The 18,564-nt window shown below is 37.1% G+C and overlaps 1 protein-coding gene across 1 annotated transcript in view; it reads right to left on the minus strand.

The window, feature by feature from the left end:
* eys (eyes shut homolog) overlaps nt 1-18,564 on the minus strand; it is a 248,419-nt gene that overhangs the window by 9,274 nt on the left and 220,581 nt on the right. Inside the window, exons 44-46 of the mRNA XM_038296242.1 lie at nt 8,224-8,396; nt 1,709-1,891; nt 2-168 (exon numbers count right to left, since the gene is read on the minus strand). Of these exons, the coding sequence (XP_038152170.1) occupies nt 2-168; nt 1,709-1,891; nt 8,224-8,396 (523 nt within the window). The remainder of the gene's footprint in view (nt 1; nt 169-1,708; nt 1,892-8,223; nt 8,397-18,564) is intronic.

Genomic DNA, 18,564 nt, shown 5'->3' on the forward strand with positions numbered 1-18,564 from the left:
CCTTCAGCCAGCCTGTTCTTTTGAATCTTCCAAAAGTAACACTGTGGATAGTGGTCTCGTTGTTGAGTCGATCACTGACTAAGGTTGCTATTCCTGATCCAAGGTTAAACCTGTGGACAATTCTTCCACTTCGTAGTCCTAAAACGAGGAAGTCATCACCATCGCTGCCTGAAAATACATGGAAACAGAGGCTATTAGTACTGACCAAAAATATAAACTAACTTAAAATGTCAAAAAAAAAAAAAAGAATTTTTAGCATTTACGGAAATAGGAAATAATCTGCTGTTTGACACAACTAACAGTGATGGTAAAAATAAACTGCAAGTCATAAACCTTGATCTTTATTTAGCCTTGTTTGTCACGGTTCCAATGGTTCTAAATGTAAAACAGTGCATGTGGGGCAATTTAGTTTCATCTCAGTTTTCTTGTAGCCATTTTCAGAGTTGGAAACACTGTCATCATATATATATATATATATATATATATATTACATTTATTACAATTACATTTATTTTATAAAAATTGTTGGGGCTCTGGTGATTTAACTAGAATAACCATTTCTTAATTCTGTTAATGTTCTTGATGTACTCACATGAAATCATAGATTTTTATCTAAGGATGCGTTTTACTTAAGCACACATCAAATAATATGTGCTACGACATTTCCTGATGAGGCTCACAATAGATGCCGCTTCATTAAGCAGTTATTTTGGTGAAATAATCACATTAAATCTATTCTTATGTTGAGCCTTCGTTCTAGGCAGTTGCATCACACTCTCACGAGTGTTTCATTATCTGAGCTGTTCTTCTGTTGTTTTGCCTCCACCTTGATGGACTGATCTCTCATGAGAAAACAAGTGTAGAGATCTGTTTTTTAATTCCTCTTTTCATTTAAGATGAAATATGCTGCTGACAATGGCACAGCAGCTACGAGCAACCAAATCTGACCCCACTGTGGAGAAAAACTAATTTAACGTGAAAGCTGCCAACAGCATCTCACCTCAAAGCGTGTCGGACTTTATTAACATTAAAACTTCCAGGTTGATTTGTTCACATGTTCATTTTATTCAAGTGACGCTAACTTTCCCCACGCATGTCAGAAACAATAAAACACCAGCTGGAAATCATAGAATTGTTGGACTGTGAAAAAGATCATCAATGTTGTTTCAGAGTCTATCAGGAAAAAAAGCCCTCAGGGAAGTCTCTTTGATTAGAGCATTTCAGACGAGGGTAAAAATCCCTTATTTACACTGCAAAAAATATAAATCTCAATAAGTTATTTTTTCTTAAAATAAGTGTGTTTTTCCTTGATTTGAGTAGGTAAGTAAGACACTTTGCCAATGGAACAAGACAATTTCCTTTTAAAATAAGAAAAAACTATTTTATCGTCTTATTTCAAGTAAATATTATCTAACTATCTTATTTTAAGAGTGAAAATACTCATTCCATTGGCAAATCATCTTATTTACCTGCTCAAATTAAGGCTAAATATACTTAATTTAAGCCATTTTTTACTTATTTCTGGATTGTTTTTGCAGTGTAGTATATTACCATGCACAGCATTTGACAAAAATGGCTCTAACAGTTCGCACAAAACCCTCAATTTAGCTAGAGGACTCAAAAGGCATCATTCCTCTATCTTTTTCTATCTTCACCTGCTGCTATGAAACCTTTTAATAATCTCTGTGGGTGTCAGGGTTCAGCTCACCTTGTCCTTTCTGTCCAGCAAACAGGATCAGGTTGTCTCTGACAGCAGATGAATTATTTGCAAGCGTGAACCTCAGCTTGAACTCATAGAAGAAGGTGAGTCTTGGGATGGAAGTGAAGGCCACAAAAGATGTGTAGCCAAACTCATCAGTTCCACTGAATCTGGCACGAGTTACATTTATGGCTGAGAAGAAAAGAGACAGAGAGAAAATAAGCAACAAATCTCAGCAGCTGCTGTGAGGTTTTCTCTGTTGGAGTAGTAAATTCAGATCTGATTCATTGGCTGCATCATGGTTCACCAAAAGATGGCACTATTGCCCCATGTTATAGACCCTAGTTTGAAGAACATGAATTTTCTTTTCTGATGCTATTAGATGATGACCTGTTTTCAAACACTTCCACCTCCTCACTCCTATTCTATTTTCATCAGTGGCTATTTAGGAGGGATTCTGGCATTCAGGCTTTATTTTATACGCAGTGTTCACTAGGGTAGCACAATAATCCAGATGATATTCAATTACAATCTCCAGTTTACACACTCTGAATTCATGCTTGATTCAATAATGCTTCCCACTGCAATTCATCTGAACACACCCATCTATTTGATTTAACACATGGGACTAAGTGTAAAGTTGCTCACGCTCAATCAAAATTACACTGTGCCATGTTTTATTATTTTTTTTTCTTTTTCATCAGTTTTCTTTACAGAGACAAGGAACCCAGAACAGATAAAAAGGCTCATCTTTTCTGTGCGGAAGCTCCTTGCGTGTTCTTCTGCAGCCTCAGGCAACGGCTAAGAGTGCTTCAGAGCACCCCTCTGCGACTGCCCTCAGCTCAGTTTGGCTCCTAAATTATTAATAAAGCTGCAAAAGCTCTAGTTATTGTCTGCTAGATCAGTTTGCCTCAGTGAATTGTCATTGCGTTTCTTTATCTCCATACATGGCTGTGCTTAATTAGATCATACAGATGCTGATGGATATCTCTCCCATTAAGTTCCTTGCACTCATGAGTCAAGACTAGTAACACATTAACACTTTAAATGCAGCTAAACAAACGGTGTTTTCTCAATGTTTCACAGGCTAATAAGAATTTCTAATCAAACTTGATTTGTTTTAAAATTTACGATGACAGGATTTGAGGTTTATTTTTTTTTTTCCCGTGTAAAATGACTGACGTGTAGCAGATTGCTTTTGCAAAGAAAACAAGAAGCAAAAAGCCTCTAAACTGCAGTTAATTTATTATTATTTTTTTCTCATTAAAGCAAGCTTCAGAAAAGGTGGATCCCCCCCCCCCCCCCCCGCCCCCCCCCCCCTTTTTTTTTTTTTTACAATTTCATCCTCTCCTTTAGATGCATTGAAGGACAAAAAGATTTCATATGTGTAATTTTTTAAATCTTCTGGAGCCTCTTTTGTGCATTCTTTTGTGAAAGCAATGTATATACATTTTTGCTTCCCTCTGCCTCTCCTTAGGTAAAGCAAAACCGCAACATGATGCTGCCACTACCACATTATTTAATGGAATGGATGGTCTGTTCAAGCTGTTAGTTTTTTATTTATTTTTATCTCTACAAAATTAGCATTTTGCATGTAGGCTTATAAGTAGATCTTTGTCTTAGCAGAGCAGACAAATGGCAAAGAGGATTATGTGTGGGCGTCTTTCTCCGTTTCCACAGTTGCCCCAGTATTTCATAAAGGACAGATTTGTGGAGAAAGAAACTAATATTTGCATCATCAACAGATTTTCCTACCCGAACCATTGCATCTCTGCAGCTTCTGATGAACCATGGTCCGTGCATGCTTGTTAGTTTAGGTGGATAGATACATCTTGATAGATCTATAGCTGTGCAATGCTTTCTATTTCCAGATGAAGGGCTGATAGTGCTCTGATAGGCAAATGTATGCCTGATTTGACTCTTATGTTGCTTGGCCTTCATGATGCTGCTTGTTCATTTTCTTCCACAGAATAGTTGAATATATAAAATATATTGAGATTAAACAACACTTGACTGGACTGTGCTTATTAAATATGAGGGAATCATAATTGGATTCTATTAAGCAGTATCAGAGTGAAGCAGGTGTAATAGGCAGCAATGTTTTCCGTGTGAAACAATAAAATAAAACATTTTTCTCCCTTTAATTCACAATCTATTACATAAAATCACCAGATAATACATTATTTTAAAACCCAAACCTTGTGTTAAAGGAGCTTCAAAATGCACCACAAAGTGCCCCAGTCTTTGCACCACAGAAGAAAAATGCATCTTTCTGTGGATTGTAATGCTTCATCCAGTCAGACTGGATTAAATATTATTTCCACTTTGCCGTGTATTTGTGTAATACGGTGAAAACTGGCAGAAGCTGCAGAAATAAAACAGAGTGACATACAGCACAAGGCACTGAAATGTCTTTTGACATAAAGCTGCTTCCACACAATGTGCATCTGTTTCTCAGCCACAGAGATGCTCCAACTATGCATCACTTCTCATACATAAAACACATTTTTTTTTATTGTAAAAGGTTAAAAACACACTAAATCAATACTAATCTGTTTTGCTGATGCTTCTATAACTTTAGCCAAACTGGAGCATTTGTTAATGGACTGTGTAAAATAAACAAGTTTAGCCAAGCATGGGCAGAATACATAATTTGTTGATCTACGAGGTAAAAGAGGTGAAACACTGCAACCCCCTGCAGCAAAATTCCAATAACATATTAGCATTGCTCAATTCTGATGCACAGCAGTTGTATTTTTAATGTTGTGGATGTGATTCAGAACATGGCAGACAGGAACTGACCTAAACTCCTTCCAAGGAAAATGTAATAATTCAGTATTATGAGCTTCTAATAACTCCTGGGGTGATAAATCCCTTTTGTGGCAACAACAAGCACACATAAACCTTTTAAAGTTACTGATGAAGTCTGAAAAATAAAGCTTTCAAAAGGCTATAAATATGGTTATCAAAATTTGATAAAATGCTCTGGCCACAAATTCTCTGCGCTTTGAATTATCATTACGAAAAAGCAGTTGAAGTAAAATGGAAAATATGAAAAGATCTGTAAAAGTGAACATTCAGACAAACATGAAAATCAAGCCAACAAACTGAAATGAAAATCTCCTGTATACATAATAATCATTCAAAATTATTATCCAGCTTTCTTTAATTTTGCAATGGCTGTAGGAACTTTGCATGCATAAATAAATAAAAAACAGCCACGCATTTTTTTAATGATCATTGACTTTTAGCTATAACGGACAAGGCTTTAATACTTTACAGACTCGTCCCTGAGTTTCTGCTTTTGGTAGAATCCAAATTGTCAAAATAAATAAATGGATCAAACAAGACAAGAAAATATATATTTTTGTGACACAACTTTATTGTATGTTTACTTTTCTCTGACAGCTATCTGCTTTGTTTTTTTGACTCTGTGGGGATCTATGTGTATGTCATGACAAACCCCTTTTATACTTGAAATAATTTTTGCTGTTTTTTCCATAGCATCAATTTCTCCTTAGTAGAAAGATTTAAAATTAAAGAAGGATTTTTTGGGGCTTTTATTTTGTAATATTCGATTCCACGCCTTGCAAAATAATTAACTTCCCTTAAACGTCACTTTATTGCAATGTCTAGTGTATCATAAAGGGATTGTATGTAATAGAACAACATAAATAAATAGATAAGCATCCCCACAAGACAGTAACTTTGCCTGCAAGCTAAATTCTAGCAGTTTTTTTTAGCCTAAAGACACTTGAGTATCCATCTTGTATAGCTTAATTTGAAAGTAGCTGAGTATAATCCAAAACAGGTCAGCCAATCAAATTGCAATATTATGACATATATATGTCATAGTATTATGAAAGCAAGAATTGTTGATCCCACAGCTGAACCAAAGTAAAAATGGTTACAGAGGAGTAGCTACATACATGTAGCTGCTGCTGGTCAGAATCTACTATTTCATCTTTAAAAGTCAAACAGAAAGATTGTAAAAGCACAAGTTATAATGGTTTTTCATGGCATCTTCTGCTGTTTCATTTCCTACTTTGGTTGGCCAAAAAAACTTTGCTAGGTACCAAGTTTTGCTTTGCCCAGTCAGCATGAAAGAGGTGGTAAATGGTAAATGGCATGTACTTATATAGCGCCTTTATTCAAGTTAGGAGACTTGACCAAAGCGCTTTACACTACATTCATTCACGCACACACTCACACACTGATGGTGGCAAGCTACATTGTAGCCACAGCTGCCCTGGGGCTCACTGACAGAAGCGAGGCTGCCGTACACTGGCGCCACCGGGCCCTCTGACCACCATCAGTAGACAATGCAGGTGAAGTGTCTTGCCCAAGGACACAACGACAATGAAAGTCGGAAGCTGCTGAAAGGCCCTCTTTTCAATTGAAGCAGTCCCAAATAAATAAAGTGTAGACCTAAATTGAATTCTGCACATTATTCATCTGGTGTGCCAGGTTAAAGGTATAGTGGAGGATTTTGCTAATTTTTGAAAAGACCCGCCCTCTCCACTTAAAAAGAAAAGCAGATGCACAACCCTGTACCCGCTCCTGAGAGGGGACCCCTAATAAACACGTGTGAGTGCATGCACAAGCCCATTTCTCCTCATTTCTCCACGCTCCGTTTAAAAGTTGCTGTTTGCGTTGCTCACACAAGCTGACTTTCCAAAAGAAGATTTGCAAGTTTTCCACTATGTCAGACTCACCTGTAAGATAGTTACTTGAGGAATAGCACGTAGGAAGGGCTTACGTAAACTTATCACAAGAATGATTGACAATTAGAAATAGGAAAAAAAAGAAATTAAACTTAATGGATCTCACAATGGAGAAATTAACTCTCTGCATTTAACCCATTCACTTGGGGAGCAGTGGTCTGCCACTGTGCAGCAACCGGGGAATGTGAGGCTAAGGGTCTTGCTCAGGGACCCAGAGTGCTGGCTATGGGGATCAAACCAGGTACTTGCAATCTTCTCAGAGCACAAGCGCACTGCTCTAACCCACAGGGCCAAAACTCCCCACTAGTAGGACCCTCCAGCTTGGAGTACCACTTATTTTGATTCCAGCCGGAAAAAGAATATCCTCCACTATACCTTTAACAGGTTATTGCAGTATGGACAGTTGTTCAAGAGGGAACTGTGTCATCAGAATAATCTTTGGCATTAGTGTTTTTACTAAGAATTTGCATGCAGGGCAAAAGGCTTGAGTTTATCTATAGAACATACTTTCTTCTTGCCTGCTCTGTTCCATTCATCACTTATGTCCGACTGAGAACTGGACATTATGGAGGTAGGATATGAAGAGTGAATAACTAGTAATTACCTTGTTGACTGATGCTGACACCTGAGAAGGGGCTCTCTGCAGATCCTCCAAAGTTGCAAAGACCTCCTGGCTGCTTGTATATTCAAATACTTTCTTATAAAGTACTAATAGTGCTAGTAATTCTGGTACTAAACACTGTCAAATGTTTTATAATAACCTTCTTTGAGCCATTCTCCCATCTATTTTTTCTCTTCTAATTTTTCTTTTCCTGATTGTATATAGTACCAAATTTAATTTTTAATTAATGATTTCATTAAGGAAATAAAAATAAAACTGCTTCATTAAAAAAGAAATACTTTTTCATGTGTGTTGCAGATTAAACATGTAAGCTTTCTTTGGAATGAGAGAGTAGAAAAAAAGACGCCAGGCACCCATGTAATAACTGATGCTATTTTGCAAAGGCGTCACACGAGAAGAAGTAGTGCAAAGTTTCAAGAACAGAAAAAGACCCAGGGGGGCACGAGAGGGAGTGATCACTTTTTGACTTTGATCTAATCTGATGTTTCAGGATTAAAATCCAAATGTCAACCATGTATTTTTTGTGAAAATAGAAGGTTAGGTTTCTGTGTTTGGCAAATGGGTGCTGAGATCCTGACGGGGGCTGGGGCATGGCTGAGCAACTTATATGCCAAGCACCCCGCTGTTGCTACAGTCAGTCTAGTCAAGCAAAGCCTTTTGTTTCAGTGTGTCACGACCTGTGAAACCCACAGCTTTTTATGCCACTGATTCTAGGTCGGGGGCTGGGGGGTAAAATGGCACATGAAGTATGAAAGAGTAAAAAGTGAACATGGTTATTTATTAGCCAATAAACCCTGGCACGATAATACTGCAGGACACCTTAAGAATTATGTTTCCAAGCTCTACATATTTTGAATCAGCCATACACAAGCACATACACACAAAAAAAGTCTTACACTGGAGATGCAGTTACAGAAAATAGATAGAAAAAACTTTAAATAGGCTTTTAAAATATTCACTATAGCAGCCATGAGTTTGACTCCTCTGCTGGAGGAGGCATTTCTGCCTTTTCAGCAGATTTCAGTTTCATTAATGCGTTTTATTCAACAACAGACTCTGATTATACCAACTGCTAAAGGCTTTCATCCACCAACTGTCTGCAGACCCAACTCTTAATGAATTAGTATCTGCTCTAACCACTCTGCACTGAGAAAACCTATTCCATGTTTATCACCTACTTTGGTCGCAGAGTAACCCCTGTCGTCCAAAGGGGCAAAGACAAACCACCTCCAACTGCGACTTAGGAATGCATGTGGCTCCATGGCGACAGGGTCCACGCTCGCAGGCGGAGAGCTGGCACAGCCGGCCTGTGTAAAGTGGAGGGCACTCGCAGAACCAGTCCTCTGCATCACTGTTGAATGCAGAGAAACAGGGGTTAAGCATGTGTTTTTCACTTTGCCAAACAGAAAAAAGAGAGAAAATGAAGAAAAACCTGATCTGAGTTGATGGGGAAAATAAATGTGTCCATCCAAAGGGAACAGAAGTAAAGTCTAGTAATAGTGGTGGAGAAAAATACAAATCCTGTATAACTTTCTCAATTTTAGTAGTTATAGCATAAACAGGCTGTTTTAGATGTCTTTTCAGATAGGTAAAAATATGCACCCTGAATTATAACAGTAGGAAACAGGTCGTTAGCAGTATGTCAGCCAAAGGAATACCAAGAATTTATATAATAGTTTGTGTGTTCCTTGTTCTGCTATTTTCTCTCCCCTTGTACTTTCTCCCTTAGCAAGAACAGAAGGATGATCTAGCATCTGAAGTGATATCCAGACGGGGAACTTTATAAAGTGCTCTTAAGATGTGCACAACTCTAAAAAAGGTATAAGATAAGACAGTGCAAGCATTGGTAGGGTTTCAGACCTATAAATTAATGATGCGTTTTGAGCAGCAGCACTGCAGGATTTATTTTGCTCCTTCAGAAAATTGCTTCTATGAATGAAGTATTTACATTCTGCCTTCAAAGTTGAGCATTGTTCGAAAACACTGTGGCCTACTGAGAAGTTTCTTTACAACACAAAATATGCAATATGAATGATTTTGATGATTAACAAATTGAATTCTTTTAACTCAGTAACACAACGGAAACCAGATTCTGTTCCGTAGACTGTATAATAAGACAACTGAAGTGTTTCTATCACTTTCAAATTAAATCATCATAAAATATAAGTTTTGGTTGGGTGGAATAAAAAAAAAAATTCTACTTACTAAATGGAATAATATAGACTGAAACATTATTGCTTTTTATGTACCTGAAATGCCAAAGTGTAAACAGAAGCATGCCACTTCACTTCTCACAGCGGCTGGGATTTGTTCCATTCCTTATGTCAAATCTGGTGTAAATGTATCTTTTTTTTTTTTTTTTTTTTTTTTTACATATGCCTATTTTAGCTCTGCCAACAAATGTTCTATGTAAATGAATTTAAATCTGCTGCTCTTGAATCACTTGTAACTAATTTTGAGGTAAAGTGAGGTTCATTTCAAACTTGGAAGACCAATTTATGCTGAACCCTTACTGTACCTTCATGGCTGATGTCTATTGATGTTCCTTTATTGTTTCCACATAATAATCTCTCCTCATGATGCCTCAGATTTTATGAAATGCATCAATCCTTCCAACAGGGGAACACCCACACAACATAATGCTGCCAATACATGCTGCCATTACTCTCAGACTCACAGGCTTCTGCCTTTTTTCTTTCAGACATAAAAATGTTAATAAAGAAGTTTTGGTTTCATTGGATCAAACAGGACTCTAAAATTTTAGTTTTGTTCCTAAGTGCATTGGTAAAATTTAAACAGGCTTTTAAACTTTTCTTCGGACTAATGGCTTCTTCGTTTTTGAGTAGTTTTCAGTCTGTGATGGTATGGGACTGTTAATAGGGAAACCCTCTTACTGGGTTCAGCTATTTAGTTTTTTTTCAAGGTTACAAAGAAGCAAAGTGTTTGAGATGTTGTCTCTACAGATTTCCCAGAAATACAACTTACATAACTGTAAATTGATCAAACATAACAAAATCCTGTCATTAAAAAAACTTTATCTGGGCTTGTTTGATCTCAAAATAATTTTGGCGTGTAACCCTTGAATTACAAGAAAGTATTTAAAAAATAGCTTTCCAATTATTTAGGAATTTAATAGATAACCATAATGTTGGTCATTTCAGATTAAAACAGGAGATGTTAAGTCTGATAAAATGTTAGACCGTGGTAAAAAAAACTCTTTATCCTCCACAGTGTATGTAAATATCTTGTTTTGTCTGTATATGGCAGCACATCATGGTTGCCATCTGGTATGCTTTTTGTTACAGCTAGAGAAAGATGGAAAATACTAATAAGACATAACAGAAAAGGCACTTTGTTTTTGCTTTTTCTTTTTTTTTCATTTTAGAATTTGACAAATGACAAGAGGAAGTTTCTTGCTTTTAGGGCTGATAAATTGCCTTTAATGTTGTCACTTTTAATGTGACTATTACATGAGCTCTCCTCAGCAAGTTGTACAATACTTTATGCAGCTGTCAAAATAAAGTCAAGTTACTTAAAGAGGAGACTACATTAACTATATATCATGTCTGAGTCACAGGTGAACAGGTTGAAAATCTTTTTTATTTCCTACATCCATGTAGGCCGACTCTTAACCTGTCAGATATTCTTTTTAAATATACAGTGTAGGAAATGTGGACCTGGAACGGTGACAGGAAGGTCATTTTCACACATGACATGCATCTCTCAAACTAAAATAGTGCAAAGATTTTCCAGACAAGTGGCAAGTGAGAACGTGATGTCAGTTGACTTTGCACTGGTCTAGCACATATTTTCTACTGTGCCATAGATCAGAACAACTAGAGAGAAAATTCTTGGTGAACATGTTTGTAAGGCATTCATATTATACTTTACAAGACTAATCAGAATTTTTGAACATTTTGTCACTGTACAACAACAATGCATTTTATTAGGATTTTATGTGATGGGGTGACACAGGCAACCTTATGGATTATTCCCTTTTATTCTGATATAAACAAAAAACATTTGGTTTGAACAACTCCTGTCAAAAGTCACCTAACTGGCAAATAAAACAGCTTATACTTGTTTGTAATTTAATTTCAATATAAAGAAATTAACCAGTTATTCCATGTAAATGAATCAGTGAAAAGTCAAGGAGCAAAAGGCTAAAGCAGGCTTAAGATAAAAAACAAAACAAAAAAATATTTCTAAGCTTTAAACACCTAACAAGGCAAGGATCAACCAGTTATTCAAATATAGAAGGAGTATGAAACTTTTCAATCGCTTTAAATACATGGCAAAGCTACAAAAGTATGTTCCTTTCTGTAGAAGGCGTGAGACAAGTGGTGGAGGCTCACCTTCCCTTTGGATATGAAGATATGACCATAATTATACAATTGAGGAGTATGTTTATGGTCCTGACTACAGCTGAAGAGTAAAAAAAACAAAAACAAATAATTTTGCATTAGATGAAACAAACTCAAAGTCCCCAAATACTTCTAATGAAGTATATATTTTAAGAGTTAAACATGCTTATAACAAACCCTATTATTATTTTTGCAAAGTGAAGATTTTACGTACTATTAAGATGCATGTACTATTAAGATGCTCTAACTGCTAATTAGAAGTTAGAACAAAATAGAGACGTATCACAAAACACTTAGAGGCTGGAAGTTTTATTTCGTCTTTGTTTTATTATGTTTTAAATATTGTATTATTTATTTATGCCTGTAGTAGCAGTGCTATTTGCTGCTAATGAACATAGGAAATTCCCATTTAAATATGTATTATGTGTTAAGTAAATGCATGAAATAGACTTTGGTTTTTTTAATCTTGAACCTTAAAAAAGAAAAAAAAAAGCCTCTCTGTTTCCATCTGCTTCAGAATATTTTCTGTTGGACTGTCACATCAAATAACAGAAAAACAGCAAAAAAAAAAAAAAAAGCAACAGCAAACATACAAAAAGAAAAGCACACTTTTTGTGGCTGTGGACTTTTGCAAAATATTGATATCACTTTCAGTGATATCAATATAGTAACAAAAACAATTATTTATATTGAGAGATTAATTTCACATCATTATCTAATATCTGACCACTGATGTCAGATGCTCCCCTGCACATCCTCCCTGTAAAAAAAAATATTTTTTACATTTTGAAGTAAAGGGAATCATGAGAAAATAGGACTGGCATTGTAATTCTAAAGCAAAACATCAGGCAACTGTACAGAAAATGTCCTTGAGCAGCAGACAATTAGAGTCCAGAATAGAGTGCTTTCACAACAAAGTCCCCAAATATCAAAGACCTGCAACAGAAACTGGTTTAAAAAATTTAAACTGGTAGAATCAGCTGTGGTTTGTATTTTCTTGACAAAATAATAGTAGTCCTGGTATTCCAAAATTATCATTTAGGAAAATAAAATAATTTCAATTGATATATAAATATAATAAAATACTTAAATAAAAATAATTAGCTATAGGTAAAATGGATAAATGTAAAGGCTTCAAAACATTGACCTCTGTAATTAATATTAATTATGTTCCTCACATAGTGAACTGAGTGAGTCAGATAAATAACTTTTCAATAATATTCTAAGTTGATCATACAACTGACCATCCATCCATCCATCCATCCATCCATCCATCCATCCATCCATCCATCCATCCATCCATCCATCCATCCATCCATCCATCCATCCATCCATCCATCCATCCATCCATCCATCCATCCATCTTGTTTTTTTCCAGCTCAAGGTGCTCAGGAAAGAAAAACCCTTTGTGAAGATCAAATATGGCCCCATCACTCTGGCTGAAAGGCAGGGTACACCCTGGACAGCTATTGTACAACTGTAAATATTGTATATAAACCTTTTGTTGTTTCAAAAAATAATTACCATTTAGACCAATCATTGTAGGAAATGTTCAAAAAATACTTTGAATTAAAGCTGCAGAGGATAATAATTACATGGATTTTCTGAAAGAAATGTAATATAATTATACATATGTTATATATTGTCATCTAGGAACTGAAAGTCTCAATCTTTATGTTTGCATTGCCTTAGAAACGGCTATTTATAATTACGTAGGAGTGGGTTGCACATTTATGGAGACAGACATCTTGCAATATAAAATTCTTATCCTACGCAGCTTAATAAAATACTATTTATAAAATTATCTATGTAAACTAGACTTACACTGGCCATGACTGGCAACCAGCCAGTCACTATGAAGAGAACCAATTTCAAGTTCCAGTTGCTGCATGTTTGATGAGTTTTTCAATGAAAGGACACGCATCTTTCTCCTGTGCTTGGCCCATGTTTGTTTTGGTCAAAGTGCCCAAAACAGTGGGATGAATCACCTGGACAACACAGGTAAGGAGAGATGGCAATCTTGTGCTCAGGCAGGAACAGCAGGAAACCAGTCAGAAAAGACACCGGCAGAGAGAGCTCCAGTACCTGGACGAGGCGGCCACAGCGGTAGAGGCAGCTGCTTCCCTCTGCTAGCTTAGGTACAGAGCTGAGGAGCACAGTGTTAGTTTAGAAAAGTCTGCCGGGCAAACAGAGCGCTGATGGTGGGGGAAAGGGGCTGTGGATGAACAAGAGGAGGAAAGCGGGAGTAATTCTTATACTTAGTAATATATCAATGTACATCAGACAACATTGAAGAATGTATGGATTCAAGGCTGTTATCTAATTTAAATAAATCTCTCCTACACTGGACAGGATAGATAAATCGGACGTTGTGGAAGCAGTTCATATCACCGGATGTCACTGAAAACCATACTATTATCTATTGCAAAAGGTAAATAGCTTCTCAACAATGACAAACCGTGTTGTTATCAGTCAGTTGCTCCCGTACTCACCAAAGTGCTGAGTGTGCCCTGGTCAAATGGTTCATCGATATTCTCACAAAGACAAACTCTGTAAGAATCACATTGCTGGTTCTGATGAACCTTAGCACAACATTTAACACTGTTGACCGGGATCGATTATTAAAGCGACTAGAGAACTGGGTTAGACTCTCAGACACAGCACCAAACTGGTTCCAATACTACCTAAAGAAAGAAACATCTCTGCGGCAATGGGGAACTTCTTATGCTGCGTTCACACCGGGGGCAGCTGGCGCGACAGAAGCAGCGAGTTTACGTGCAAAGTCAATGGTTGACGCGCGTCAAGGTGCAGCAAAAGGTCCCGCGGCACGTTTTGAGCGGCAGGCGCAGCGCGTCTGAGCAGCTGAAGCAGCGCGTCGGGCGCGTTTTGGCATTTGACGCGCGTGACGCGCCGCAAACGCGTTGCTGCTCGAGATGGAAAAATTGAATTTTTGCTGCTCGACGCGCCGCGTCAACCAATCAGAGAAGCTGATCTGGGAGCTGGCTGGGAGAGAGACACAGCGCTGATGACACAGACCGCTCTGATTACTCCTCTTAAACAGTTTATTAACGCATAATTAACTTAAAATATATACATCTGCCGGCAGAATATGTTCGCTTTTATTATTCTGGTGCCTGCAGATCGGATTATTTAGATGAAAAACACCTACCAGCCGCCGCGGTAAACCGCGAGGAGGCGACCCGTCCAGAGGCTACTGTTGAAGGGATTCCTTCTGTCGGCGCACCGTCGGTATGTGGGAGTCTGAGCGGCTCCGACAGAAATAACATTGGGAGACAGGATTGTAATCTGGATGAACTGACTGCACTGATTACGTTTTCAGGTGTATTTTCTCACTTAAAAACATATTAAAACTACTTTATTCCCACTGATCACAGCAAATATAGCTGCAAGGCAGAGAAAGGATAGTGAAGCTCCGCCCAACGCGCGTCAGAGCCACTTTTGCACCGCGCAGCCAGAGCAGCAAAGCTGCTTCAGCCGCGCGTCAGAACTAACTGGTACAAGCAGCAAAAATGAAGCAGCAGACGTGATTTTGCTGCTTTTGCAGCGTCCGGTCTGAACGTAGCATTAATATTCAACAGTCACATGTCCATCCTGGGACCTCTTCTATATAATATCTCTTTTATTTAAACGTGCTCCCACTTTGCAAGATTAAAAAAGTTAGGATATTAGTTACACAGATAATAAATCAATGGGTAAAAAAAGGTGCAAAAACTCTATCCATCTGACCAAAAAATAAAATTATTATCTTTGGACCTAAACAGGAATAATCAAGGCGGACCTGAAATCTGGGTGTAGTAATGCACCCAGAACTGAGCCTTCAGAGACACATAAAAACAGTTACACAATGGACCTTTCTACCACTATTTCCAGAATTAAAGAACTAATGTCACAACACATCTTTAGTCGCATTTATTACTGCAACAGGGTCTTCACAAGTCTGCCAAAAAATCCATCAGAAAGCTGCAGCTAATCCAGAATCATGCTGCTTGTGTTCTAAATAAGACTAGAAAAATAAAGCACATCAGCCTGGGTTTACATTCGTTATCTGTACCTAAGATAATTGATTTTAGAATTCTTCTATTAGTTTATTAATTACTGAATGGTTTAGCAGCACCGCATATGAAAGATTCACTACCATCGGGTTAGGGTTAGACTCAGGTCTTTCCTTTCCCTTTTTTGTATCCCCAGAACCAGAACCAAGCAGCTTTCAGTTTTTATGCACCTTTAATCTGGAACAAACTTCCAGAAAAATGCAAAACAGTTGAAAAAAGAAATCTTGAATTTAAACCCAAATGTTTACGATGCCTTTGATGAGTAGTCCACAACAAATCCTGTTGAAAAGCTGCTCTAAAGAAAATATCTTATTACACATTACACCTCTCCCATATCTGGTTGATTGCTTTTATGTTTTTGTATGATGATTCTGATATTTATATGATTTGCTATGTACTTTATTATTAAAGATTTTTAAAATTTTACTGAACGTCTGCTATGATGTTTTTATGAAGTAAAGCACTTTTAGAGGTATTCTGGAGAATTTTTTTAAAAGACCCGCCCTCTCCACTTAAAAAAAAAAATGCACGTGCAAGAGTATGCACAAGTCCATTTCATTTAGAATGTGCTATTCTCATATCTCATACAAGCTTACTGTGTCCACATACAGCGGGGACTATATGGTGGACTTTATAGCAAACTCAGTTAACTGAGGACAGATGATTGCTTTTTGCTCCCCATTGGTCACGTAACTCCTCCTACTTCACGCGGTTCCTGCGCCATCTTTGTTATTAGTATGCACTGTCGGGTAGCGACAGCCTATGGCGACAGCAGGCCGCTGTGACAGCAAATCCCGGAATGCTTTGCAAGGAGAGGTCTCCGTGCAAAGCATTCTGGGATATATCTGCCTCTTCTGAGGCCTTTCTTCTCATACACTTTGTAGACACTTCTTTCTCTTACGGCCCTCTGCCATTTTCAAAGAACCATGGTGAGAAAGGTGAGCTTCAATGACTGAAACCGTAGCTCACCACAGATATGTGGCTGAAAGTGCGCATGCGCAGAAAAATTTAGCTAATGGTGCAAGCACGTAGGACGGTCTAACGTAAACATATCACAGAATAATTTACAATTACAAGGACCACTATTTTTGATGATCCATCCAAAAATAAAAGATCGTCCTCTAGAACTTTGTGTGTAGAGGTTGGATTTAAAGGTCTGATTGGCATTTCTTAATAATAAATTTGACATAAACGGATTCTTTGCTTAAAAAAATTTGATGGGTGAAGGATATTGCTGAAAAAGGAAGGAAACCATTACTAATTGAAGCATTTGGTTTCAATTAATTATCAGTAATGAAACCAGAAAGGTTATTTTGTATTATAAAGAATAATGTTGTCTAACATAAAACTGAATAATATCAACAAACCTTCATTTGGAAAACATGTATTATCTAGTAAGGGCTGAGTGGATCTAATGGAGAAAATTTGATGTGTTTGATTGTCTGAGTTGGATGCAATTTCCTTCCTTGTTCCACAAAAAAAATCAGTTTCAGAAAAAGGTAAATGGAAATGCATTAGCTGCTTATGATTATGTAATTTATCTGAAGGTACATCCTTTACAATAAATTAGAAACTCACTTGAGCAGAAGGAGCAAAAACAAGTAGCAGATGTTTGTGGCTGCTTAAATGTAATGTGTAGATGTGTTGATCAGGAGAAGCTATATGCTTGGAAAAACACTTGAATTTTAATTGGCTTTAATCAAAAACTTGATGTGTGGGGTGACAAAAGGTTATTTTAATTTTGCTGAGGCAATCACTTTGATTACATAATTGTGGTATCAAAACTGTAGTCTGGAGACTCATTTGAATATTTTTTTCCACAAATGCTTGAAAAGACGGTATGAGACATGTCTTTGTCTATTCAAAACTAGAATGGCACCGCACAGGATCTGGATGAATTATTGAAGAAGACATTCATTTTTAATTTAATAAGCACCAGCTAAAATGATGAATAAAGGACCAGTTAGCATATGATACCATTGTCATATGAAAAAACATGCTTTGCAGCGACTTGCTTTTATCAGATTTCCTATTCACATTTAGATGGCACTACTTTTCATTTGCCTGCTGGTAAAGCAAACAGACCTCTCCCATAACTTTACTGCCATGGTTGCTGGGATGAAAGCTTTTATCCTGTGAGAATAATGCTTGGGTGCTGATAGGCCATTTGATTTCCAATGCTGTAAAGAGCAGGTTGGACACAGTTACACAAAAGATACAGTCATTCCTGATGGGTGGGGGCAGGTGAGTAATTCATGTTAAAGATATCTAGTCCCTCAGTCAATTATTTGCAATTTAAATTTTAATGAAGGTAAAGGGGATGGATGAAATTTACACACGGCACACATTTGACATATTGACCCTCCTGTTTGAGCAGAAGGTTGTTCGATATTTCTCTGACCTCTTTCAAACATTTGGCTGAGTGGTAAATCAGGATGATGTCTACCAAGTCTTGGCTGCACTTTCAAATATACTGCCACCTAATGCACAGAAAGCTAATTTGAAATAAAATCCTTATAGAAAGGAGGAATAAAAGCCCCAGGGGATTTTTTCAAACATCATTCCAACAGTTCGGCCACATACAGAAATCATTTTTCAAGCATATAAAGGGCACAGTTTCTGGACATAAAAATCTAGATGGATTTATTTCATATCCACACTCTTGACTTAAAAAAATGATGAACGCAGTTCATAACCTGCTCTTAATTAAAAATAGAAGGATGTTTGATAGAGTTCAGTAAAATTTTAAATAAAGCATAATTTCACTTTTCTAAAGTTAGCTTTTTATTCACCGTACACCTGCTTCACAGAAGTTGAACAAAAAGGCACAAAGGTGTAAGGTCACTGGGTCACAGATGATCCTCACTCTCTTACACAAGGGTTCCACCTGAGAAATCATATGTATTTAGACCAACACCTGCTTCAAACTGTGCCCAGTCCATTGCAAGGGCGTCCGCAAAAACCCTAAACTTTTATACATTTTATCCAGTTGTAACAACTTACTTTAATGTATTCTATTAGCATTTTATGTAATTGACCAGCAAAGCATAGTCCATTATAGGGAAGAGGGATTAAAATACAT

This window comes from Cyprinodon tularosa, unplaced genomic scaffold, assembly GCF_016077235.1.
Source record: "Cyprinodon tularosa strain WSP-4 unplaced genomic scaffold, ASM1607723v1 ctg37, whole genome shotgun sequence".
NCBI lineage: Eukaryota > Metazoa > Chordata > Actinopteri > Cyprinodontiformes > Cyprinodontidae > Cyprinodon > Cyprinodon tularosa.